The 19,431-nt window shown below is 42.8% G+C and overlaps 1 protein-coding gene across 2 annotated transcripts in view; it reads right to left on the bottom strand.

Moving 5' to 3' along the window:
- cfap52 (cilia and flagella associated protein 52) overlaps positions 1–19,431 on the bottom strand; it is a 48,878-nt gene that overhangs the window by 12,539 nt on the left and 16,908 nt on the right. Inside the window, exons 6-12 of one of the 2 annotated variants that reach the window (XM_033044010.1) lie at positions 18,248–18,364; positions 16,898–16,998; positions 14,140–14,310; positions 11,736–11,884; positions 10,125–10,270; positions 8,303–8,454; positions 2,609–2,711 (exon numbers count right to left, since the gene is read on the bottom strand). In XM_033044010.1, coding sequence (XP_032899901.1) covers positions 2,609–2,711; positions 8,303–8,454; positions 10,125–10,270; positions 11,736–11,884; positions 14,140–14,310; positions 16,898–16,998; positions 18,248–18,364 — 939 coding nt within the window. The remainder of the gene's footprint in view (positions 1–2,608; positions 2,712–8,302; positions 8,455–10,124; positions 10,271–11,735; positions 11,885–14,139; positions 14,311–16,897; positions 16,999–18,247; positions 18,365–19,431) is intronic. The other variant, XR_004415799.1, reaches the window with a different exon arrangement.

Raw genomic sequence — 19,431 nt, 5'->3', positions numbered from 1 at the left:
ATAGTTTAGTTGGCTTCGGTAAAAATTGCAAATTGTCCTTAGTGTGTGGGATAATGCTAGTATTTAGGTGATCACCGATCGGCGCAGACTCGGTGGGCCAAAGGGCCTGATTCCATACTGTATCTCTAAAGTCTAGAGACTTGCCAGATACTAACCAAGAAAGTACAAGGCCAGAAATTGGTGTTAACAAATCATTTTAAAACATTTTAATTGAGAAAAACGTGTAAACACAATTTTTTCTTCCTACTATATTTCCATGGTGAACGGAAATATAGAAGGAAATATCTGGGGTTTCACAAGAAGCCAAAGGAGAGTGTATACTTGACTTCTGAGATACCCTAGTAGATGATACACAGTGTTTTGGAATCCATGAAGCCCCTGCTCATTGACTGCTTCACCTACACTTCTGTACGGTCAGACTCAGCCATCAGAATCAAAGGCAGTTTTTAAAATATTTATTCAGGGGCATGGGTATCATTGGAAAAGCCAGTAATTATTGCCCATCTCCAAAGCCCCTTAGATGGTGTGATACACGTCCTTGAACCGTGACATTTTCTGGCGAAGGTATTCACACAGAGCTAGTGGATCAGAAAACGCCGAGAACTGGCTAAAGGGGTGCAGGAGTTTGGGATGGGAGAGATGGGGAGAAAGCCTTGTGTAATAAATGTCAACACATTGATCACAGACCTCACATCAGTAAGTCATCTCACCACCAGAGCACCTGCATTTCCCTGCTGGCAATGAACTACTGAGCATTTTGCTGTAAGTTAGCCAACTCCTGAATGGCCAAAGCTACGGTATCAAGTATCCTTACAAGGTAGCCATTACAGTGAGCAATCCTTCAGTGAATGCCTGTATGCACTTCTGTGATTGCTGCATTTGATTCTCCCTGCAGGTCATTCTTTCAAACGGCAGTGACATCAAACCGATTTTGCTCCTTCAATTTCACTGCAAACAAGCACAATATGAAGACAGCACCTGCCGGCAGTTCTTAAATCCACTGCTGCTGCTGCTCCAGAACAGGCTTCAAGGTTTATCGGCCCGGACTCTAACCCGGATTTCACTGTCGTCAGCTTTTGCTCATATTCATTCGTGATTACTGAATTGCTATCTATCTTGAAAACCCAATTATCTTTCTTACACAAATGCAATATTTGAAATGGTACATAAAGACAGGGGTCTTGTAAGGGTACAAGAGAGTCATAATTCAGTCCCTTGGCATTGATAACGGGACTAAATTACTAAGATTAGTAATGGCACCAAATCGATGCTTTAATGAACAATCCAACATTCCTTGTTTAAAATAAAATCAAGATTGCAAAAATGGTCGAGTCATAGAGTCTTACAGCGTGGAAACAGGTCCTTCGGCCCAACTTTCCCAGGCCGGCCAACATGTCCCATCTACACTAGTCCCACCTGCTTGCATTTGGCCCATATTTCTCGAAACCTGTCCTATCTATGTGCCTGTCTAAATGTTTCTTAAATGTTGCGATAGTACCTGCCTCAACTACCTCCCCCGGCAGCTCAGTCCATATACTCACTACCATTTGAGTGAAAAAGTTACCTTTCATAGTCCTTGCCTGTTCAACCTCCCCCTATAGCTCAGGCCCTCGAGTCCCAGCAACATCCTCGTAAATCTCTGCACCCTTTCCAACATGGTAGTGTGTGGAAAGTTTAATGCTCTCGGCCATTATATTAATAAGAATGAAGAGAAAAGCCTTGGTCTTGATTACTAGATTGATAGAGTTATCCGATTCCAATAGAGCACTAGAGCTCTTGGTTTATATTGCTTCTATTTGGGCTACAATATCCTACTGGTGAATAGGATACTAACACTTAATATCAAACTTTAAGCATAAATTAAACGGAGTTATTATAGCGTAAATATCACAGACAGGACTAATTTTGAGCAGACACAAAAATAATTTTCTTCAAGGGAAGGAAGGGAGGGGTTTAAGATGAATATAATACAACTTTATAATAAAAAGGGGCAGCACAGCAGCACTGCGGTGGAGTCCAGAGAGCCGGGTTCAATCCTGACTACAAGTACAGTCTGTACAGTTTGTACCTTCTCCCTGCGACCACGTGGGTGCTCCGGTTTCCTCCCACCTTCCAAAGAAGTACAGGTTTGTAGATTAATTGGCTTCAGTAAAATTGTAAATTGTCCCTAGTGTGTAAGATAGTGCTAGCGTACGAGGTGATTGCTGGTCAGTGCAGACTCGGTGGGCCGAAGAGCCTGTGGCCACGCTGTATTTCTAAAGTCTAAAGTAAACTGCTCCTATACTTGGGATTACCTTGAGTAAAATAAAATTCCTGCTACCAAAAGAAAACCTTTGAAAAAATTGAAGGTTTGTTTAAGTTGGTATGTGTTTAAAAATAGCGGAGTCAGGGGATATGGGGAGAAGGCAGGAACGGGATACTGATTGGGGATGATCAGCCATGATCACATTGAATGGTGGTGCTGGCTTGAAGGGCCGAATGGCCTACTCCTGCACCTATTGTCTATTGTTTAAAATTTATCGTGGGGCTCTTATTGAAATGGTATTTTGATTAGGTGCAAATCTTTCCATTTCAAAAATAAATGGATCTCATATATAAATTCCCTTACCTTCCTGTCTTTTCCACTGGTTATTATTTGATATTCATCAGGATGATAACAGACAACTTTGAAAAGGGTGTTGGCCAAAAACATTTGATTTCTTGCATATCGACTGTGAAAAAAAAAAAGTAAAGTTTGTACCATTCTATTGTGAAAGCTCCATTGAAAATACAATTATTTTACCTCCCTTCACTCTCACATTTTCTCCTTCTTTTCGCAAATAGGCTGTGTACCTTCAGGATTATAGTTAATGCTTAAATCTACTTCAGGTATTTTGGACTCGGATTTGAGTGTCAGCAAGTTGTGTGTTCATAAGAGTATATTTTGATCATGATCCTATCCTTATACGATTTATATGTAAGCTTTCCACTCTAGGCTTTCTGATTTGGTCATAATTATCTTGAGTAGGAATGGTATTATTTAATTTTGCTTTTATAGCCCAAGGCTGTAAAACAGGCTAGTTATAGCATCATAAAAATAAAATATTGTTCATGTTGGAAAATTGAAATAAAATCAGAAAATGCTGCAAATACTTTGATGATCAGGCAGCAACTATGCAGCACGATGGCACATCGGGACAGTTGCCGCCTTACAGCATCAGAGATCGGGGTTCATCCTGACCACAGTTGCTATCTATAGAAGTTTATACGTTCTCCCGAGAAGGATGAGCGGTGATCATACAGAGGTGTACAAAATCATGAGAGGAATGGGTGGACACAGAGCCTCTTGCCCAGAGTAGGGGAATCATACAGGTTTGTAGGCTAACTGACTTTGGTAAAAATTGTAAATAGTCCCAAGTGTGTACGATAGTGCAGGGTACAGAGTGATCGCTGGTCAGCACAGACTTGATGGGCTGAAGGGATTTTTTCATGCTGTATCTCTAAACTAAACTAAACTAAACTATGGTGAAGTGTTCATAATGCAGATCAATGATCTTATATCTGAATTTTGATGATAGGTTAGCAGCCTATTTTTCTTTGTCTAATTGTTTTTTCTTAAATTTTAATGAACTGCAAGGGAAATCAAGAAGTGCCACACAGATTAAGTTTGAATCTAAAATATTGATCAGCCATGTAGATCAATTTCATGCTAAGATGCGAGTTTACCAGGTGAATCATGATACAAATCAAAAAATATCAAAATGTTTATTAAAAATAATACTTGTAACAGAGCAGCACAGGTGATGCAGCTGGTAGAGCTGCTGCCCCACAGTGCTAGAGCCCCAGGTTCAATTCTGCCTGTGTGGAGTTTGCCTGAATTCTCCCTGTGACCGTATGGGATTCCACTGGGTTCCTCCCACGTTCCAAAGATGTGCAGGTTTGTTGGATAGTTGACCTCTGTAAGTTCGCCTCTGTAAATTAACCTTGTCGGTTAATTGGCCTCTGTAAATTGCCCTGAGTGTGCAGGGAGTGGAGGTGAAAGTGGGATAACATAGAACTAGTGTGAATGGGTGATCGATGGTTGGCATGGACTGTGGGCATAAGGGCAAGTTCCCATGCTGTATCTTTCAATCAATTGGCCGTAGCATCGCTACAAGCAGAGCACGGAGCACTGAACTATTTACATCCTGCATGAGAAGTTCAATGTTGCCATCTGCTGGAATACAAATGTGAACACATTCTCATCTGAAACTGCTCTATTTCAACACACACATCCTCCCCAGATCACGAATGGCTAACTTATGTACAGTCCATGACTACGACCAAGCGTTTGGGAGGCTGGTGGGATGGATTTACTCGTTGCCGCGGGGCTGCAGGCATCTTCTGTCATTGGGAAACTTGGTTCACAGCAATATCTGAATGGTTAAGTTAAACACACTGGTTTAAATTCATCTGGCCCTTTGTTGGCTTATGATTTTATTGACATTTCTTGCATATTACCAACATGAACCGTATGGGTACAAATGGTCCTCAGTAACGGAATCTGTCGTAACATTGGGAGCATCTGTACGTTCATTCCAAGGGTAATAAAATTGTTTTGTAAAACCATAAAGTAATGTTTGCGTAATAATGGGGTTGGTGTATTGCAACTAAATGGATAGGGAAACCAAAGAAATTAGGGGAGTTATTTTTAATTTTCCATGGAACACACAAAATTCTGTCTGCTATCTCTTTTTAGACTTTAGAGATGCAGTGCGGAAACAGGCCGCACACACAATTTACAATTTTATCAAACTCTAATAACCTACAAACCTGTACATCTTTGGGTAGAAATCCATCAATGTTATTTATACAGAGAAGCTTATGGATAAACTTCATTCCAGAGATTTCAGCACAATCTTAGTAGATTTACAATAGGTGTCGTAGAGAATAGAGCATCATTTCAGATGACACACTTTGAAGACCTTAGGACAGTGACATTCAGTCCAATAATTTTATGTTGGAACATTTCCAAGGACAGTCTATCCTTCCTTTGGTACAAATCGGTAGTCATCTATAAAAATTGTGCCCCACCTTACTCTTGCCCCACAATTCCTAACCATTGTCCTTGCACTGAAAGCCACCATCTTATTTTTCTTTCCAATTCCTTGTGCTTGTTTATTTTTCTATTTTTATGAAACAACACATAAAGATAACTGACCACCAATATTTGTTCAGATCATTATGAAAAAAGCCCCAGAAATTGTTTTGCATTCCTCTATTTTTATGCACCATGCCAATAAATTTAGTCATGTACCACCTAGTCAGGGTAGCACTGTGGCGCAGCTGGTAGTGCTGCTGTCACACAGCACCAGAGACCGGGGTTTGATCCTGACCTCGGGTGCTGTCTGTGTGGAGTTTGCACATTCTCCCTGTGGCGGAGTAGGTTTCTTCCGGGTGTTCGGGTTTCCTCACACTTTTCAAAGACGTGCGGGTTTGTAGGTTAATTAGCCTCTGTAAATTGCTCCTAGTGTGTAGGGAATGGATTTGAAAGTGGGATAACATAGAACTAGTGTAAACGGGTGATCGGTGGTCGACGTGGACTCGGTGGGCCTAAAGACCCGTTTCCATTCTGTATCTTTAAACCAAGCTGAACATGGAAATAGGTCCTCTGGCCCACTAAGTCTGCACTCATTTACATTAATCCCACATTCCCATAAACTCCGACCAACATTCCTCAACTTAATTTACATACTAGGGGCAATTTACTGTGGCCATTTAGACTACCAAACCACACACCTTTAGAATCTTTAGGATCTGGGAGCACCAACTTTGTAAACCAACAATATTATCGAGAGAATATGCAAACCTGACACACTAAATACCAGAGAGCATTTTCCTCATCTCACTGAACTCTTGGTTTACCAACATTTCTGGCATGTTGATTGACTTTTCTACTGGTACAAACTACATATTCACCGTCTCTGCTGTTAGCTTTTCACCACCATAATTTATCTTCATTCTGCTACTAAATAACCAACATTTACATTTACTAGTGTGGACTCCAATAGTTTTGAGTTTAATCTAGTTTAATTTAGTTTAGAGATACAATGTGGAACAGGCTCTTTGGCCCACTGAGTCCACACTGATCATTGATCACCCATTCACTAGTTCTATCCTACACATGAGGTACAATTTACAGAAGCCAATTAGCCAGAGAAAACCCACGTGATCACAGGGAGAACGTGCAAACACCATACAGATAGTACCCGTAGTCAGGATTGAACCCGGGTCTCTGACGCTGTAAAGCAGCAACTCTACTGTTGCACCACTGTGCCGCCCTTTTTTGTCTGGGAAAGATACATTTTACAAGTAATGATCATCTGATAGTTAGGGTTTTGAGTTTCAATTTAGAATCACCATCTAGGATGAAACGGAAATGGAGGACAGCTCACTGTGAGATGTTCGACCAAGACCCAGTCTGTACTCTTACATCACTGCAGAAGATACACTGCTTCTATCTTGAAGAAGAATACTGCTGTGTCTTTGCCTACACATCCCTAAATCAGCTAAATCTGGCCATTGTCATTACAGCATTTAACAGACCCTTGTGTCCAAACTGGCTGCCACTATTCAGTGTCATGGTGGCACAGCTGGTGAGCTGCTGCCTCACCGTGCCAGAGACCCGGGTGCAAATCTGACTCCAGTTGTCTTTTTTTAAAGTTTAGTTTAGTTTAGTTTAGAGATACAGCACGGAAACCGGCCCTTCGGTCCACCGAGTCCACGCCGACCAGCGATCCTCACACACCAAAGCTATCCTACTCACACTAGGGACAATTTCCAATTATACCAAGCTAATTTTAACCTACAAACCTGTCCGTGTTTGGAGTGTGGAAGGAAACCGGAGATCCCACGCAGATGACGGATGAAGTACAAACTTCGTACAGATCGTACCTAGGTCCTTGGCGCTGTAATGCAGCAACTCTACCACTGCGCCACCATCCTCTGCTGGAGTTTGCATGTTCTCCCTGTAACCATGTGGGTTTCCTCCCACATCGCAACAACGTGCCGGTTTGTTGGTCAACTGGCTAGTAAATTGTTCTTAGTGTGTCGGGAGTGGACGAAAACGTGGGATAACATAGAACTAGTGTGAAGGGGTGATCGATGGTCAGTGTGGAGACAATGGACCAAAGGGCCCATTTCCATACTCTATCTTTCAGTGATTAGTTGATATTTCCCATATGACAACCATGTTTCCACAAAAAAGAAATGTAATTCAATAACAGATGATTTGGGAAGATTACAGATTGTGGATGTTGTGAATGCAATCTTTCTTCTTCAAGGAAGAAGCAGCATGTTAAATTATGACTGATTAACCTGATGACACCGTCTATAATCTGGGAATATTTACAAGATACATTTATTTGCCACATGTACCAGTTGGTACAGTGAAATGTGTGTGCACCATACAGCCCTACAATAATATAAAGAACACAACACACGATAGAGTCCAACATAAAACATCCCCACACAGCAGAATCAAAAGTTTCCCACTGTGAGGGAAGGCACCAAAGTCAGTCCTCTTCCTCTGATGTTCCTCCGTGGTCGGGGCCTCCGGAGCCCTCCACAGTCGCCGCTATGGGCGGCCCGCCGCTCAGGCCCGCTCGCCGGGATGTTGGAACTTCAACGTCAGAACGGGAGGCCAACCCCAGCGGCTTGGACCTACAAATCGGCCGCTTCCCACCGGAGTCCGCGACTCCCGAAGTCCCCATGCTGCGCCGGGCGGAGATTCACGCAGGCGGCCCTCGGCAAAGGACCCCAGGGACTCCGCGATGTTGTTCAGCGCCGCACGCGCAGGGACCCACAGCTCTGCGATGTCGACGCTGCAGGCCCAACGCTCCAGAGCTTCAAACAGCGATCGAGGTAGGCATCGCCCGCTCTGCGGTGAATCCAGCACAGCGCCGCCGCTGCCGAAGCACTGGTCCGGTCCCCAGTCTCCAGTAGGAAAGGCCGCTGCGATCCAGTGGTAGGCCGCGAGAGGGGGGGGGGGGGGCGAGGACGCGACTCGGCGAAATAGTCGCATTCTTGCCAGGAAGCGACTGGGAAACGGTTCCCCCCTTACCCTACCCCCCTCCCCCACATAAAAAAACGAAATAATCCCCAAAACAAACTGGTCAGACAAACTAAAATTAATAAAAATAGGAAAAAACGAACAGACTGTAGGCAGAGGCTGCCTTCAATGCGGCGCCCCTAGTGGTAGCAATTTTTAAGTAACGTGGTCATTGTAGTGGGAACACAGATTCATATTCCTTAAATAATAGAAGTCAATTTTCCAAGCACTTACATTAAATCCCAGATGATACAAGTACCATCGAAGCTCGCTGTTACACATTCTTCATTGTTTTTTTTAACTTTAATGCATGAAATAGTTGATGAATGTTCCTTTAGAGCTTCAATCAGCCTCTGGGTTTTTCCACCAATCTCCCACACACGCACCTGAAATCAGAAAGCTTTCTCAAATAAGCGATTTGAATGGTTAATCCAATGGTGTCTGGGTGCCATGGTTCCAGCAGAGATTTCGAAAGACATAACAGAATCGGGAAAACTGTATCTTGGAGAAATGATGGGGCTACCTTTTGATTATTTCTTGGGAAGGTAAGGGACATGAGGCGAAGATTAAATTGAAGTGTAAAAAATTGAGTGGGGTCTGGACAGAATAAAAGGAGATTTATTTTCCCTTAACAGAGTAGTCAATAATCAGAAGGCATAGATTTTAATAATTGGTAGAAAGATTAGAGGGAAGTTGAAGAAATATTTTTGATACAGAAGTTGGTCGGGAGTCTGGATCTCACAGCCTGAAATTGGGATAGAGTTTAGTTTAGTTTAGACAGTTTAGTTCAGTTCAGTTTATTGTCACATGTACAGGGGTACAGTTGCGTGCTATCTAGTCAACGGAAATACTATATGTGATTACAATTGAGCTGTCCACAGTTTTCAGATACAGGATAAAGGGAATAAGGTTTAGAGCAGGGTAAAGTTCAGTTACTAAAGATAGTCCGAGGGACTCCAATCAGGTAGACGACAGCTCAGGATCGCTCTCTAGTTTGTGTTCAAAATAGTAGGGATATTGTAATGAATGATTGCAGATCCACTTCTGGGACCAGCAGGCAGAGAGTTGCCTGAAAATAAACCCTCATCAACATTTAAACAGTGCTTGGTTGTGCAGAACTACAGGCCTCGTATTGGAAGGTGGAAATAGGTAGAGATTTTTTTAAGGCACAAGCGCAGATATAGAATATAGAAACGTGCAGCAAGAAAATAGACCCAAGCACGCTTGCACCAGCCATCATGCAAATTGATTCTGTCCGCTCATTTTCCATATCTCTTCATCCCCTTCCTCTTCATATATCTGTCTAAATGCCTCTTAAATGTTGCTGTTGCATCAGGTTCTAATACCTCCTCTGGGGGTTTGGGGGGCGTGTGGAGGGAGTAGGGACAAAGGTGTGAATTGCAAATTATTCAGCACTATTGTGTGGTGGGGGTAATTTACAGCAGCAATGTTCCCTGGGGGAGATAGATAAAGGCCTGGGGAGACCTCTGAAGAGTGGGAGAAGGGGGGAGTAAAATGAATGCAGTAGCAGGGGCAAAGCTTTAGATACATATCCACTTGCCTTCCAGACCTCTTGGCTAAGGGAATAAAAATTGTTCTCTTGGATTTGGCCAACAATTGCTACCCCCTGGGACAACATGGTCCAAGTTTAGAAACAAGGAACGGCAGATGCTGGTTTACACAAAAGAATACAAAGTGCTGGAGTAACTCCATGGGTCAGGGCAACATTTCTGGAGACCATGGATAGGTGATGTTTTGGGTCGGGACACTTCATCAGACCATAGTCCAAATTCTTCTGCAATGGTCCAAAAGGAGCGATAGAAGTGAAATGAAGTTCCCCCTTGCAGAAACAGTACAAAACTGTTGGGGTTGGAAGAATGAATCATAATAGGAAGAGGCTCATCAATTTTTCCAAGCAATTCAAAAAATATCCCAGAGAAAGTCATTATTGTGTTTCATTTGTGTAAATTATATCAATTATTAATTGCATAATGCTGAAACCTGCGCAATACCAACTTTATTGCCTTTTCTAAACTATGTTATGGTTTGTACAAACCTGTCCTTCACCACCGCCACTGATTATTTTCTTGCCATCATAAGTGCTTGCAATTGCCGTGACACCATCATGGTGAGCGTTGTGGATCACATACATTAATTTGCCAGTCTCTGGAGTAAAAGCTCGAATCTTCCCATCGTTCCAAGCTGTGGAAATTTCACATAAAAAAAACATTGCATTGTGAACAAAAATGTATTCAAATATAGAATAATGAAGTCCTTCCCAGCTATTATCAGGCAACTGAACCATTCTACCAACAACTAGAAAACTAGTCCTGAGCGACTATTAATCTTTGATCAGACTTTACTTTGCAGTAAACGTTAAGGGCCTGTCCCACTTCGGCGATTTTTCAGCAGACTGCCGGCGACTGTCAAGTTTGCGGCACTTGCCTGAAACACCGGGAACTGGAACGGCGACTGTCAGAGTGGAACACACACAAACATATGGTAAAGTTGGGGGCCAGGGAAAGTGGGGGAAATTCACACGGCACAAAGCCAAGGTGATACAGACACACACCGCGATGAACAGGAAGGTTAAGATGGTAAGCATAATGTACGATAAGTCCTTTAAAAGAGGGGGGTGGAGAGAGGGGGGAGAGAAAGGGGGGAGAAGAAGTGGGGGGGAGAAGAAGGGGGGGGGAGAAGAAGGTGGGGGAGAAGAGGGGGGGGGGGGAGAAGGGGGGAGAGAAGGAGTGGAGACACTTTTGATTTGAGAATTAAGGGACAGAAGTTTAGGGGTAACATGAGGGGGAACTTCTTTACTCAGAGAGTGGTAGCTGTGTGGAATGAGCTTCCAGTGGAAGTGGTGGAGGCAGGTTCGATTTTATAATTTAAAAATAAATTGGATAGGTATATGGACGGGAAAGGAATGGAGGGTTGTGGTCTGAGTGCAGGTAGATGGGACTAGGGGAGAATAAGTGTTCGGCACGGACTAGAAGGGCCGAGCTGGCCTGTTTCCGTGCTGTAATTGTTATATGGTTATATTATATGGTTTTAAGAAGCCGGATAACTTTTAATGCCAGAGACACAGCTGTGAAGTTTGGCAGGCATTTAACATTGCCGGTCGGGTATCCTTGGTTCTGAAAACCCGTGCATACATTTATTTCCCCAATGAGCCAATGAAAATGCCTGGTCAGCAAAGGGGATTAACTAAAACTACCTACGACTACCTCGACTACCCATAACTACATGGCGACCCCACTACAACTGCACCTACGACTACAGGATTATCAATTTTCTCCATGACGACCAATTTTTGGTCACATGTTGAAAAATTTACGGCGACAATACTGAGGCTGTGACTAGTTCCCAGAATGCGGGAACTCCTCGCGACCATGAAGGAAACTCACCAGAGACCACCAGCGAACATGTAGCGACCATGTGGCGATCATGAGGCGAGCGCAGAGTCTCCTGCACTTGCCTAAAAAGTCGCCTAAGTGGGACAGGCCCTTTATTCCAGTTATTTCCCTTTATCATGTATCTGTACACTGTGGAAGGCTCGATAGTAATCATGTATTGTCTTTCCGCAGACTAGTTAGCGCGCAACAGAAGTTCTTCACTGTACTTTGGCACACATGACAATAAACTAAACTCAAACCTTTCAATTGCTTACCACTAATAATGCTCCTCCCATCGTGCATAAATTCAAGGGAATTGCATGTCATGTTAGGCACAACAATTCGCAGTAGCTCTTTATTGGTCGGGGTATGCCAGATTCTTATTTCAGCCTTGGAACATGTTGCAAAAAGGTCTGACGTCCCACTGTTTTAGAAGAAAGAGATGTTATGTAACGACAGCGTCTTCTAAGACTTATCTTCAAAATCAGTTGCAAACAATCATGATTATTAATAAAAACATAAAAAATTTCAGATCTTTTGCAAAATGGTCATGCATTGCCAAATTAATGGATTGGAAGACGCATTGAATTATTTAGTAAATGCACAAAGAATTAATACAATTTGTGATGGTTGTGGTAAAGAAAATGAAAATATTTTGTAGCCCTTTAAACTAGAACTCTTCCTTCATCTCCTAATCTATTTAGTCACCAGAATCCAGTCTTTCATGACATCCGGGTCTGATATTCTTCATCAAAATGCAAATGTACAAATGGGTGAGGGGAAAAAAAGGATATTGACATCTCATTTCACGATTTAAATAACACAGGCATATTGTTTTGTGACGTCCCATGTCTTTTTTTCATCTTTAACACTTGACAATAGCAATTTAAATCAATTTCCAATTCAACTGGGGTTCCAGGTTTGTCAGAACTCAACCAGAATTAATAATTCTTCTGTAATTTAAATACCATTGTTGCTCTATGTTTCCTAAGTTTTAGTATGATTTATTTTCTAGAATTTTGTTCCAATGAACTTCTGGTGCTGTAGATTTTTTTTTCTTCCTGGCCACATAACTGAGATGAATGGCTTTTCTATTAAAAACAAAAATATATTGATTTACCTACCTAAAAAATGAATTTGGGGAACGACTATCAAAATTCATGGTTCATGGCAATCTGCTACTAACATAGATCATGGAAGTGTCACAGTGAGTTTCATAACAAAGATAGACACAAAGTGCTGGAGTAACTCTCAACGGGTCAGGCAGCAACTCTGGAGAAAAAGAATGGGTGATGTTTTGGGTCAGGACCATTCATCAAAGTTCCAGACCTGAAAAGTCACCCTTTCTTTTTCTCCAGAGATGCTGTCTGACCCGCTAAGTTACTCCAGCACTTTGTGTCTATCTTTGGTAGAAACAACATTGGCAGTTCCTTGTTTCTAAGTTTCTGAGCAAATCTACTCTTAGCTGAGTTAAAGTGTCATAGAGTGATAAATGGAGTTATAGAGTCAAACAGTATCGAAACAGGGCCATCGGCCCAACTTGCCCACACCGACCAACGCATCCCATCTACACTAGTCCCACCTGTCTGTGTTTGTCCCATATCCCTCTAAACCTATCCTATCCATGTAACTGCCTAAATGTTTCTTAAATGTTGCAATTGTACCTACCTCAACCACCTCCAGCAGCAGCTCATTCCATATACCCACCATCCTATGTGTATAAAAGCTACCCCTCAGATTCCGATTAAATCTTCCCCCGCTCACCTTAAACCTATGTCCTCTGGTTCTTGAATCCCCTACTCTGGGCAAGAGACTCTGTGCGTTTACCCGATCTATTCCTCTCACGATTTTGTACACTATTGTCTATTGCGTCTTCCTGAATGCTTTCAGAATTCTGCCATTGTGGCTTAAGCTTTTATTCTTCGTGCCCTTCATTTTCATTTGCATACAGTGTCACCTCTCACAAGCAGCATTTTATTATGCTTTTCAAACTACAATTAGATCTGCAACGGTAATATGAATTATATGACTCTGTAAATTGACGGCTATTAGCACCATACTTCCAGGTGGAATTAAAATCCATTATTAATTTTGTAACACACCTTTATCTCCAGAAGAAAATCATACCCTTGGTCTGAGCTCCTGTCATTTCTCAACTTATCAGAAACCTGATTCTCTCAGCCTGCATTTCTCTCCCTATCACACAAAGTCATTACAAGTTCAGTAATAGTGAACACTGATAAGATAAACAACAAAGACAGTAGATTCCACAAAAATAATTTGAAAGTAAAATATTTTATTAATCATATTTGTTTAAATAATGCAGGTTTAGTTAAGTTTAGGGATGCAACGCGGAAACAGGCCCAACAGCCTACCGAGTCCACGCCGACCAGTGATCCCCGTACACTAGCACTGTCCTATACACGAGGGACAATTTACAATTTTTACCAAAGCCAATGAACCGATAAACCTGTACGTCTTTGGAGTGTTGTAGGAAACCCGAGCACCCGGAGAAAACCCACGTGGTCTCAGGGAGAATGTACAAACTCCGTACAGGCAACACACGTAGTCAGGATCGAACCCGAGTCGCTGGCATTGTAAGGCAGCAACTCTACCGCTGCACCACTGTGCCGCTCGATAGCAGAATTTGTGTAAATATTGTAACTTTCACAAACCTACCAGGGAAATGTTACGTTAAGGACAGAGTCACTGTGACAAGTAGAGATCAGCTCCTCTTTGAACTCAGTGAAGTTACATCGATATATCTGGGAGGCCAGAGTACCAAGAAAGAATTGGTGCCCTTGACCACGAAGACTAATTGAAGTAATCCCGCCATCCACAGTGATTTTTCTGTAATGAAAACAAGATTGTGATTTTACAATAATTAATAGCGCAGAATAACGTATGCAGCGAACAGGTCATCTGGCTTCATCTGCTTTCATTAGCAGTGGATATAAAATTAGGTTTTTCCATCATCATCTGTGAAATATAACCATTTTATTTAAGCAGCAGAGTATTAGAAATATTTCAGAAGGCAATAAAATTGAGTTTTCTCCATCAGCAGTAGTCCATTTTTGTGTAAAAAGAAAGGTATAAGAAATATTTCAGAGAAAAGCCAAATAAAAACATAATTTTCTACATCACTTAAAAACATTATAACATTAAAACTAGTCAATAACATCCAGGATTGTGATGCAAAACAAAGATTTACACTGTACTTCGGTACATGTGACAATAATAAATCTAAACTTATAGTGTAGGTTCCTGGAACTAAAATATGAAATGTTCTGCAAAACAAATGCTATGGACACCAACAAAGATAACAAAAGTGATTTTCTTAAATATTATAAAAGATCTCTAAATGAATAGATAAAATAGTACATGGTGCACGTGTGGTTTCTTAGTTTGTCTTACAGTACGTGGCACAAGTTGCAATTAGATCAGATTATGCCACCCAACAATATTTCAGGCTTTCAGCAGCATGTGGTGTCAGTCAAATGTGCAACAGTAAATCAGACAGGTCATGTTCTTATATCTCTTGCTTCAGCAAATTATGGTCCATTAAGGAGATTAAAACCTGTCTATTAGCCCTCACGCCAAAAACAATGACAGCATGATCAGATGAGTGTCCTGGCAAGCAGCGCACTGGGAATGTCACGGCAACCAGAGGCCAGGCCCACCAGCATGTCCTGCTTGCTCAATACGAACCGGGGACTCGCTCGCTGAGGACCATAGACAGAGGACCCGCCCGGTAGGCCCGAGCCACCGGTATCAACGGAAGCCGCACCTTTGAGAGCACGGTGGATGCCGAGAGTGGGTGGACCGTCGACAGCAAGGTGGACCATTGCATGCTGGCAGCGCACATTTTCCAACAGGGCCGCTGCCTTTAAGGTGGTACTCGGATACCGATGGTGGTCATCAGCCGTGCTGGCCTGCAGAGGATGCCCGGCTTCTACCGGGACCAGCTGAGAGTCTGGAACCTGGTTACATTCCACCAGTGGAGGGCGACGGCCCGGTATTGAGAGCGGCCAGCCCTTGTCCCATCCCAACGGGTGTCGGGGTGGCTCGAACGTGTGGAGTACTCACGGTTGAGCAAACACCCACTCAGCCAGAAGTACTCGTCGGACCCAGGCGCCGTAATTTTTCTCGGGAGCCGGTCCCGCACATCCTGTGCCGCCTATAGGCACCCTCCGAGATGCAGGGAGGTGTCTCTTGTACAGGATCCTCCTCCACACCCTGCACTTCCTCACCCTGGTCCACCGTCCGGACACTAAGTGGTGGTCGGTGTTGCCTTTCGGTCGTGAGAGGGACTCCCACTGGGGGTCCCTCTATGCAGAGATCCTGCCCCTCTACATCGGGTCCTGGGGTAGAGGGTACTACACCGAGGAGTCCTTTGGAACCTGTTTCTCTCATGGTTCACAGACTCGCCAGCCGCCTGCCACTTTTGTGGGCTGAAAGAGTTTGTGGTCCATGTGTAAATGGAGTGCGTGAGGTTGCAGCCCCTGTTCCAATATCTAAAGGGGCTGCTCCTTGCCTTCCGGCTGAATTTCTCACCCACCATCCTCATCTTTGGACACCCTGTGCGTAGGGGAGGGGATATGGCCGAAGATGTCCTGGTTGGGTTGCTCCTAGGCCTGGCCAAGCTGGCCATTCGCTAGTCACGGCGCCAGGCGGAAGAGGGCTCTGTCCAAGCCGGCTGCCTGCCCCTTTTCCAGGGTTATGTCCGCGCCCGAGTGGTTTTGGAAAGGGATTACGTGCTGTCCATGGGCTCCATGGGGGATTTCCGGGATTGTTGGGCACCGCGTGGGGTGGAGGGTATCCTCAATAAGGATGGACAAATAGTTATATAATATTGAAGAATACTTGTTTACTTTGTATTAGGGTGGTGGGTTTGTTTGTATTTTGTAAATAGTTAATTACAATTATTTTTTGGAAAAAAAAGAAAAAGAGCGAGGAGGGGACTTGCGCCGCAAGCCGTTAGCTGGAGGGGGGCCGCCAAATACAAAGGGGAACTCGGCGGGGGCCCGCCTGTGGCCACGTGCAGTGGCAGTGAGACATCTGGCCCATTATTACATAATTCCAATACTAATTTACTGCCAAATTCCTTGGAATAGATTGCAAGACTCACACCTGTGAAGGAAGGTGAAGATCCTAGTGATCGGTTGTGGAATAGAAACACACAATTTAGGGATCTGTTTTCCACAATAATTTATTGCAAATGTCTTATTCAATTTCAATTAACTTTGGGAATGCAATCCCTAGAAATGATTAATTATATTAAAAGTGCAAGTTGGATATTCTTATAAAACACCAAAACACTGCTGTAATTTTATGTCGAAATTTTTCTTTTGAACATTATTTGTTATTATTACTGCACAAAGTTAAACGGTTATTACTGAAGATTAAGAAAGGGCTATGTAGGTATATTCATACTTACTTGAGTGGTTTGAACTTTGGTGCTTTACAGAGAGCTACAATACCATCTCCAGATCCAATAAGAAGATCTCCTGACTTCAGTTCCACTATTGCAGTAACTCCCTGCAGATAACATAGGAGATTAAACATTTGAACTATTATTTCACTTTGGCAATAATAAAGCATACCTCATACCAATTTTACTGTAACTTTTGGAGAAGTTGCAATTATTCTAATTACCTTGCTGATGCTTTTGTTAAATAAAGATTTTCACTGTCTATTCGCTTGTTTCTTACAATTCCTCTATAAACCTATCTCTATTGCCAGGCATTGTGATGTGCCTGTCTCCACTCTGTACACTCACCAGCTGCTGACATCTTTATCCATGCTTGAAACACGGAACAGCAGATGCTCGTTTACAGGGTGAAAAAGGTCCCAACTCAAAACATCCTCTATCCATGTTTCCCAGAGATGGTGCCAGACCTGCTGAGTTACTTCTACACTTTGTGTCTATTTTTTAATGCATCATGTTGTTACCTCTGGACCTAAACAATTCAACAGTGCTGATCTCCCTATTCTACCCCTTAAATGTGACCCATACTCTCTTCTCCTTTACAGCATTTCGTTAAACATCTCTCTATTATCCTAGGTGTTACACAGTGGCACAACTGTCAGAGCTGCTGCTTCACAGTGCCAGAGACCCAGGTTCGATCCAAACCTCGGGTGCAGTCTTTGTGGAGTTTGCACGTTCTTCCTGTGATCACATGTGTTTACTTTGGCTGCTCTGGTTTCCTCCCACATCCCCAAGACGTAGGTTTGTAGGTTAATTGGCTTCTGTAAATTGCCCTTCGCATATGTAGGAAATATGCAATGGAGGATAACACGGAACTAGTGTGAACGTGTGATCTATATTTGGCATGGACTAGGTGGACTCGAAGGGCCAGTTTCCATGCTGAATCTTACAATCAATCACTTTGCCTTTATATCTTCATTTGAAGCTACTGCTTTTGTTATATTTATGAAAAGCCTTGGGATGTTTTGCTGTATTAAAGATCCCACATAAATCAGCGTTTAGTTTTAGAGCCAACCATCGATCAACCACACCAGTTCTATCCTACACTTGGGACAATTTGCAGAGGACAATTAACCTACAAACTTGCACGTCTTTGGAATGTGGGAGGAAACCGGAGCACCTGAAGAAAACCAATGTGGTCACAGGGCAAACGTACAAACTCCATATAGACAGCATCTGCAGTGAGGATCGATCCCGGATCTCTGGCGCTTAAGGCAACAACTCTACCGCTGTGCCACTGTTCTGCTAAATACAATGTTGTAGATGTTGTTATAAAAAATACTGATGATTACAACTCACCAAACTAAATTTATCCTTAATGGGCCCATAATTGTTAAGAAGACCGGTTTTCATGCTGACCATCATAATATCACCAGAAGTCGTTCCACAATAGCAGAAACTATCATCTTTTGTTACCTATCAGGGAGGAAGTGAACAAGCCAAGTAAGCACTTGTTTGCAAATGGAATATTTTTGTTAAAAGTGGAAAAAAATGTACAGTCAACTAAATAAAAATTATACAACCTTTATTTTTTATGTAGAGATTAACTTTGAGATTTACTTCACCACTAATCTAATGTAAATAGGAGACACATGTAACTGCCGATGCTGGAGGAAGTCAGCAGATCAGGCAGCATCTGTGGCGGAAAATGGGCAGAAGACATTTTGGGTCAGAGCGCCTGTTTGGACTGATTATAGTAGAGGGGAAGAAAGCTGGGAAAGAAAGATGGGGACAGACCATTAAACCTCCCCACCCATCTATCTATATCCACTTATCACTTGCAAGGTTTGTCCTGCCGCTACCTCTCTTTACCAGCTTTCTTCCCTGAAGAAGGGATCCGACCCGAAAGTTCGTCCTCTACAGATGCTGCCTGACCCACAAGGATAGGCACTGTTTTTTTCATTTAATGTAATATTTGACAGCTCTAACACTAATTGATAACACAGAAATGTGACTGAAGCAAAAAGTTCTCTAATATTGCCAATCTCTTCATGTGAATGAAATAAACTGTTTGGACACTTGCATCTGCTCCATCAATTAGTCAGATTATGGATGGTCTGCAACAACATTTTGAACAATTACTTGGTGAATAAGTAGAAATAGTGGGAGTGAAAGCTTCAGGAATTTAAAAAGCAGACCAATTAAAATTGATTTATTTTGCTTTCATTTTATTCAATGCCTTAGTGAAGAATAGTGAAGAGCGCAGCAGAAGGTCCCGACGAGCCGCAGCCATGCCCCGTCAGCAGGTCTGACTCGCCTGCTGTGGAATCACTGGAGGGAAGCCGCCAAACCCGGCCCCTGCTCACCCCCGAAGATCTTACCTTCCGTGCACTCAAGGTCGGCTGCAGGAGGCACTCCCACAGCACAAAGGCTGTGGTGAAAACATGCTCCTTTTACATACAGTATTTCTCAACAAATCTATACCAATGTCCGAAACCAACTGCAGATGTTCTGCTATAACACAATAGTTGTTTTTCTAAAAA

Source organism: Amblyraja radiata, chromosome 26 (assembly GCF_010909765.2).
Source record: "Amblyraja radiata isolate CabotCenter1 chromosome 26, sAmbRad1.1.pri, whole genome shotgun sequence".
NCBI classification, from domain to species: domain Eukaryota; kingdom Metazoa; phylum Chordata; class Chondrichthyes; order Rajiformes; family Rajidae; genus Amblyraja; species Amblyraja radiata.
The sequence above is the reverse complement of the archived record's forward strand: the minus strand, read 5'-3'. Positions and strand labels throughout refer to the sequence as shown.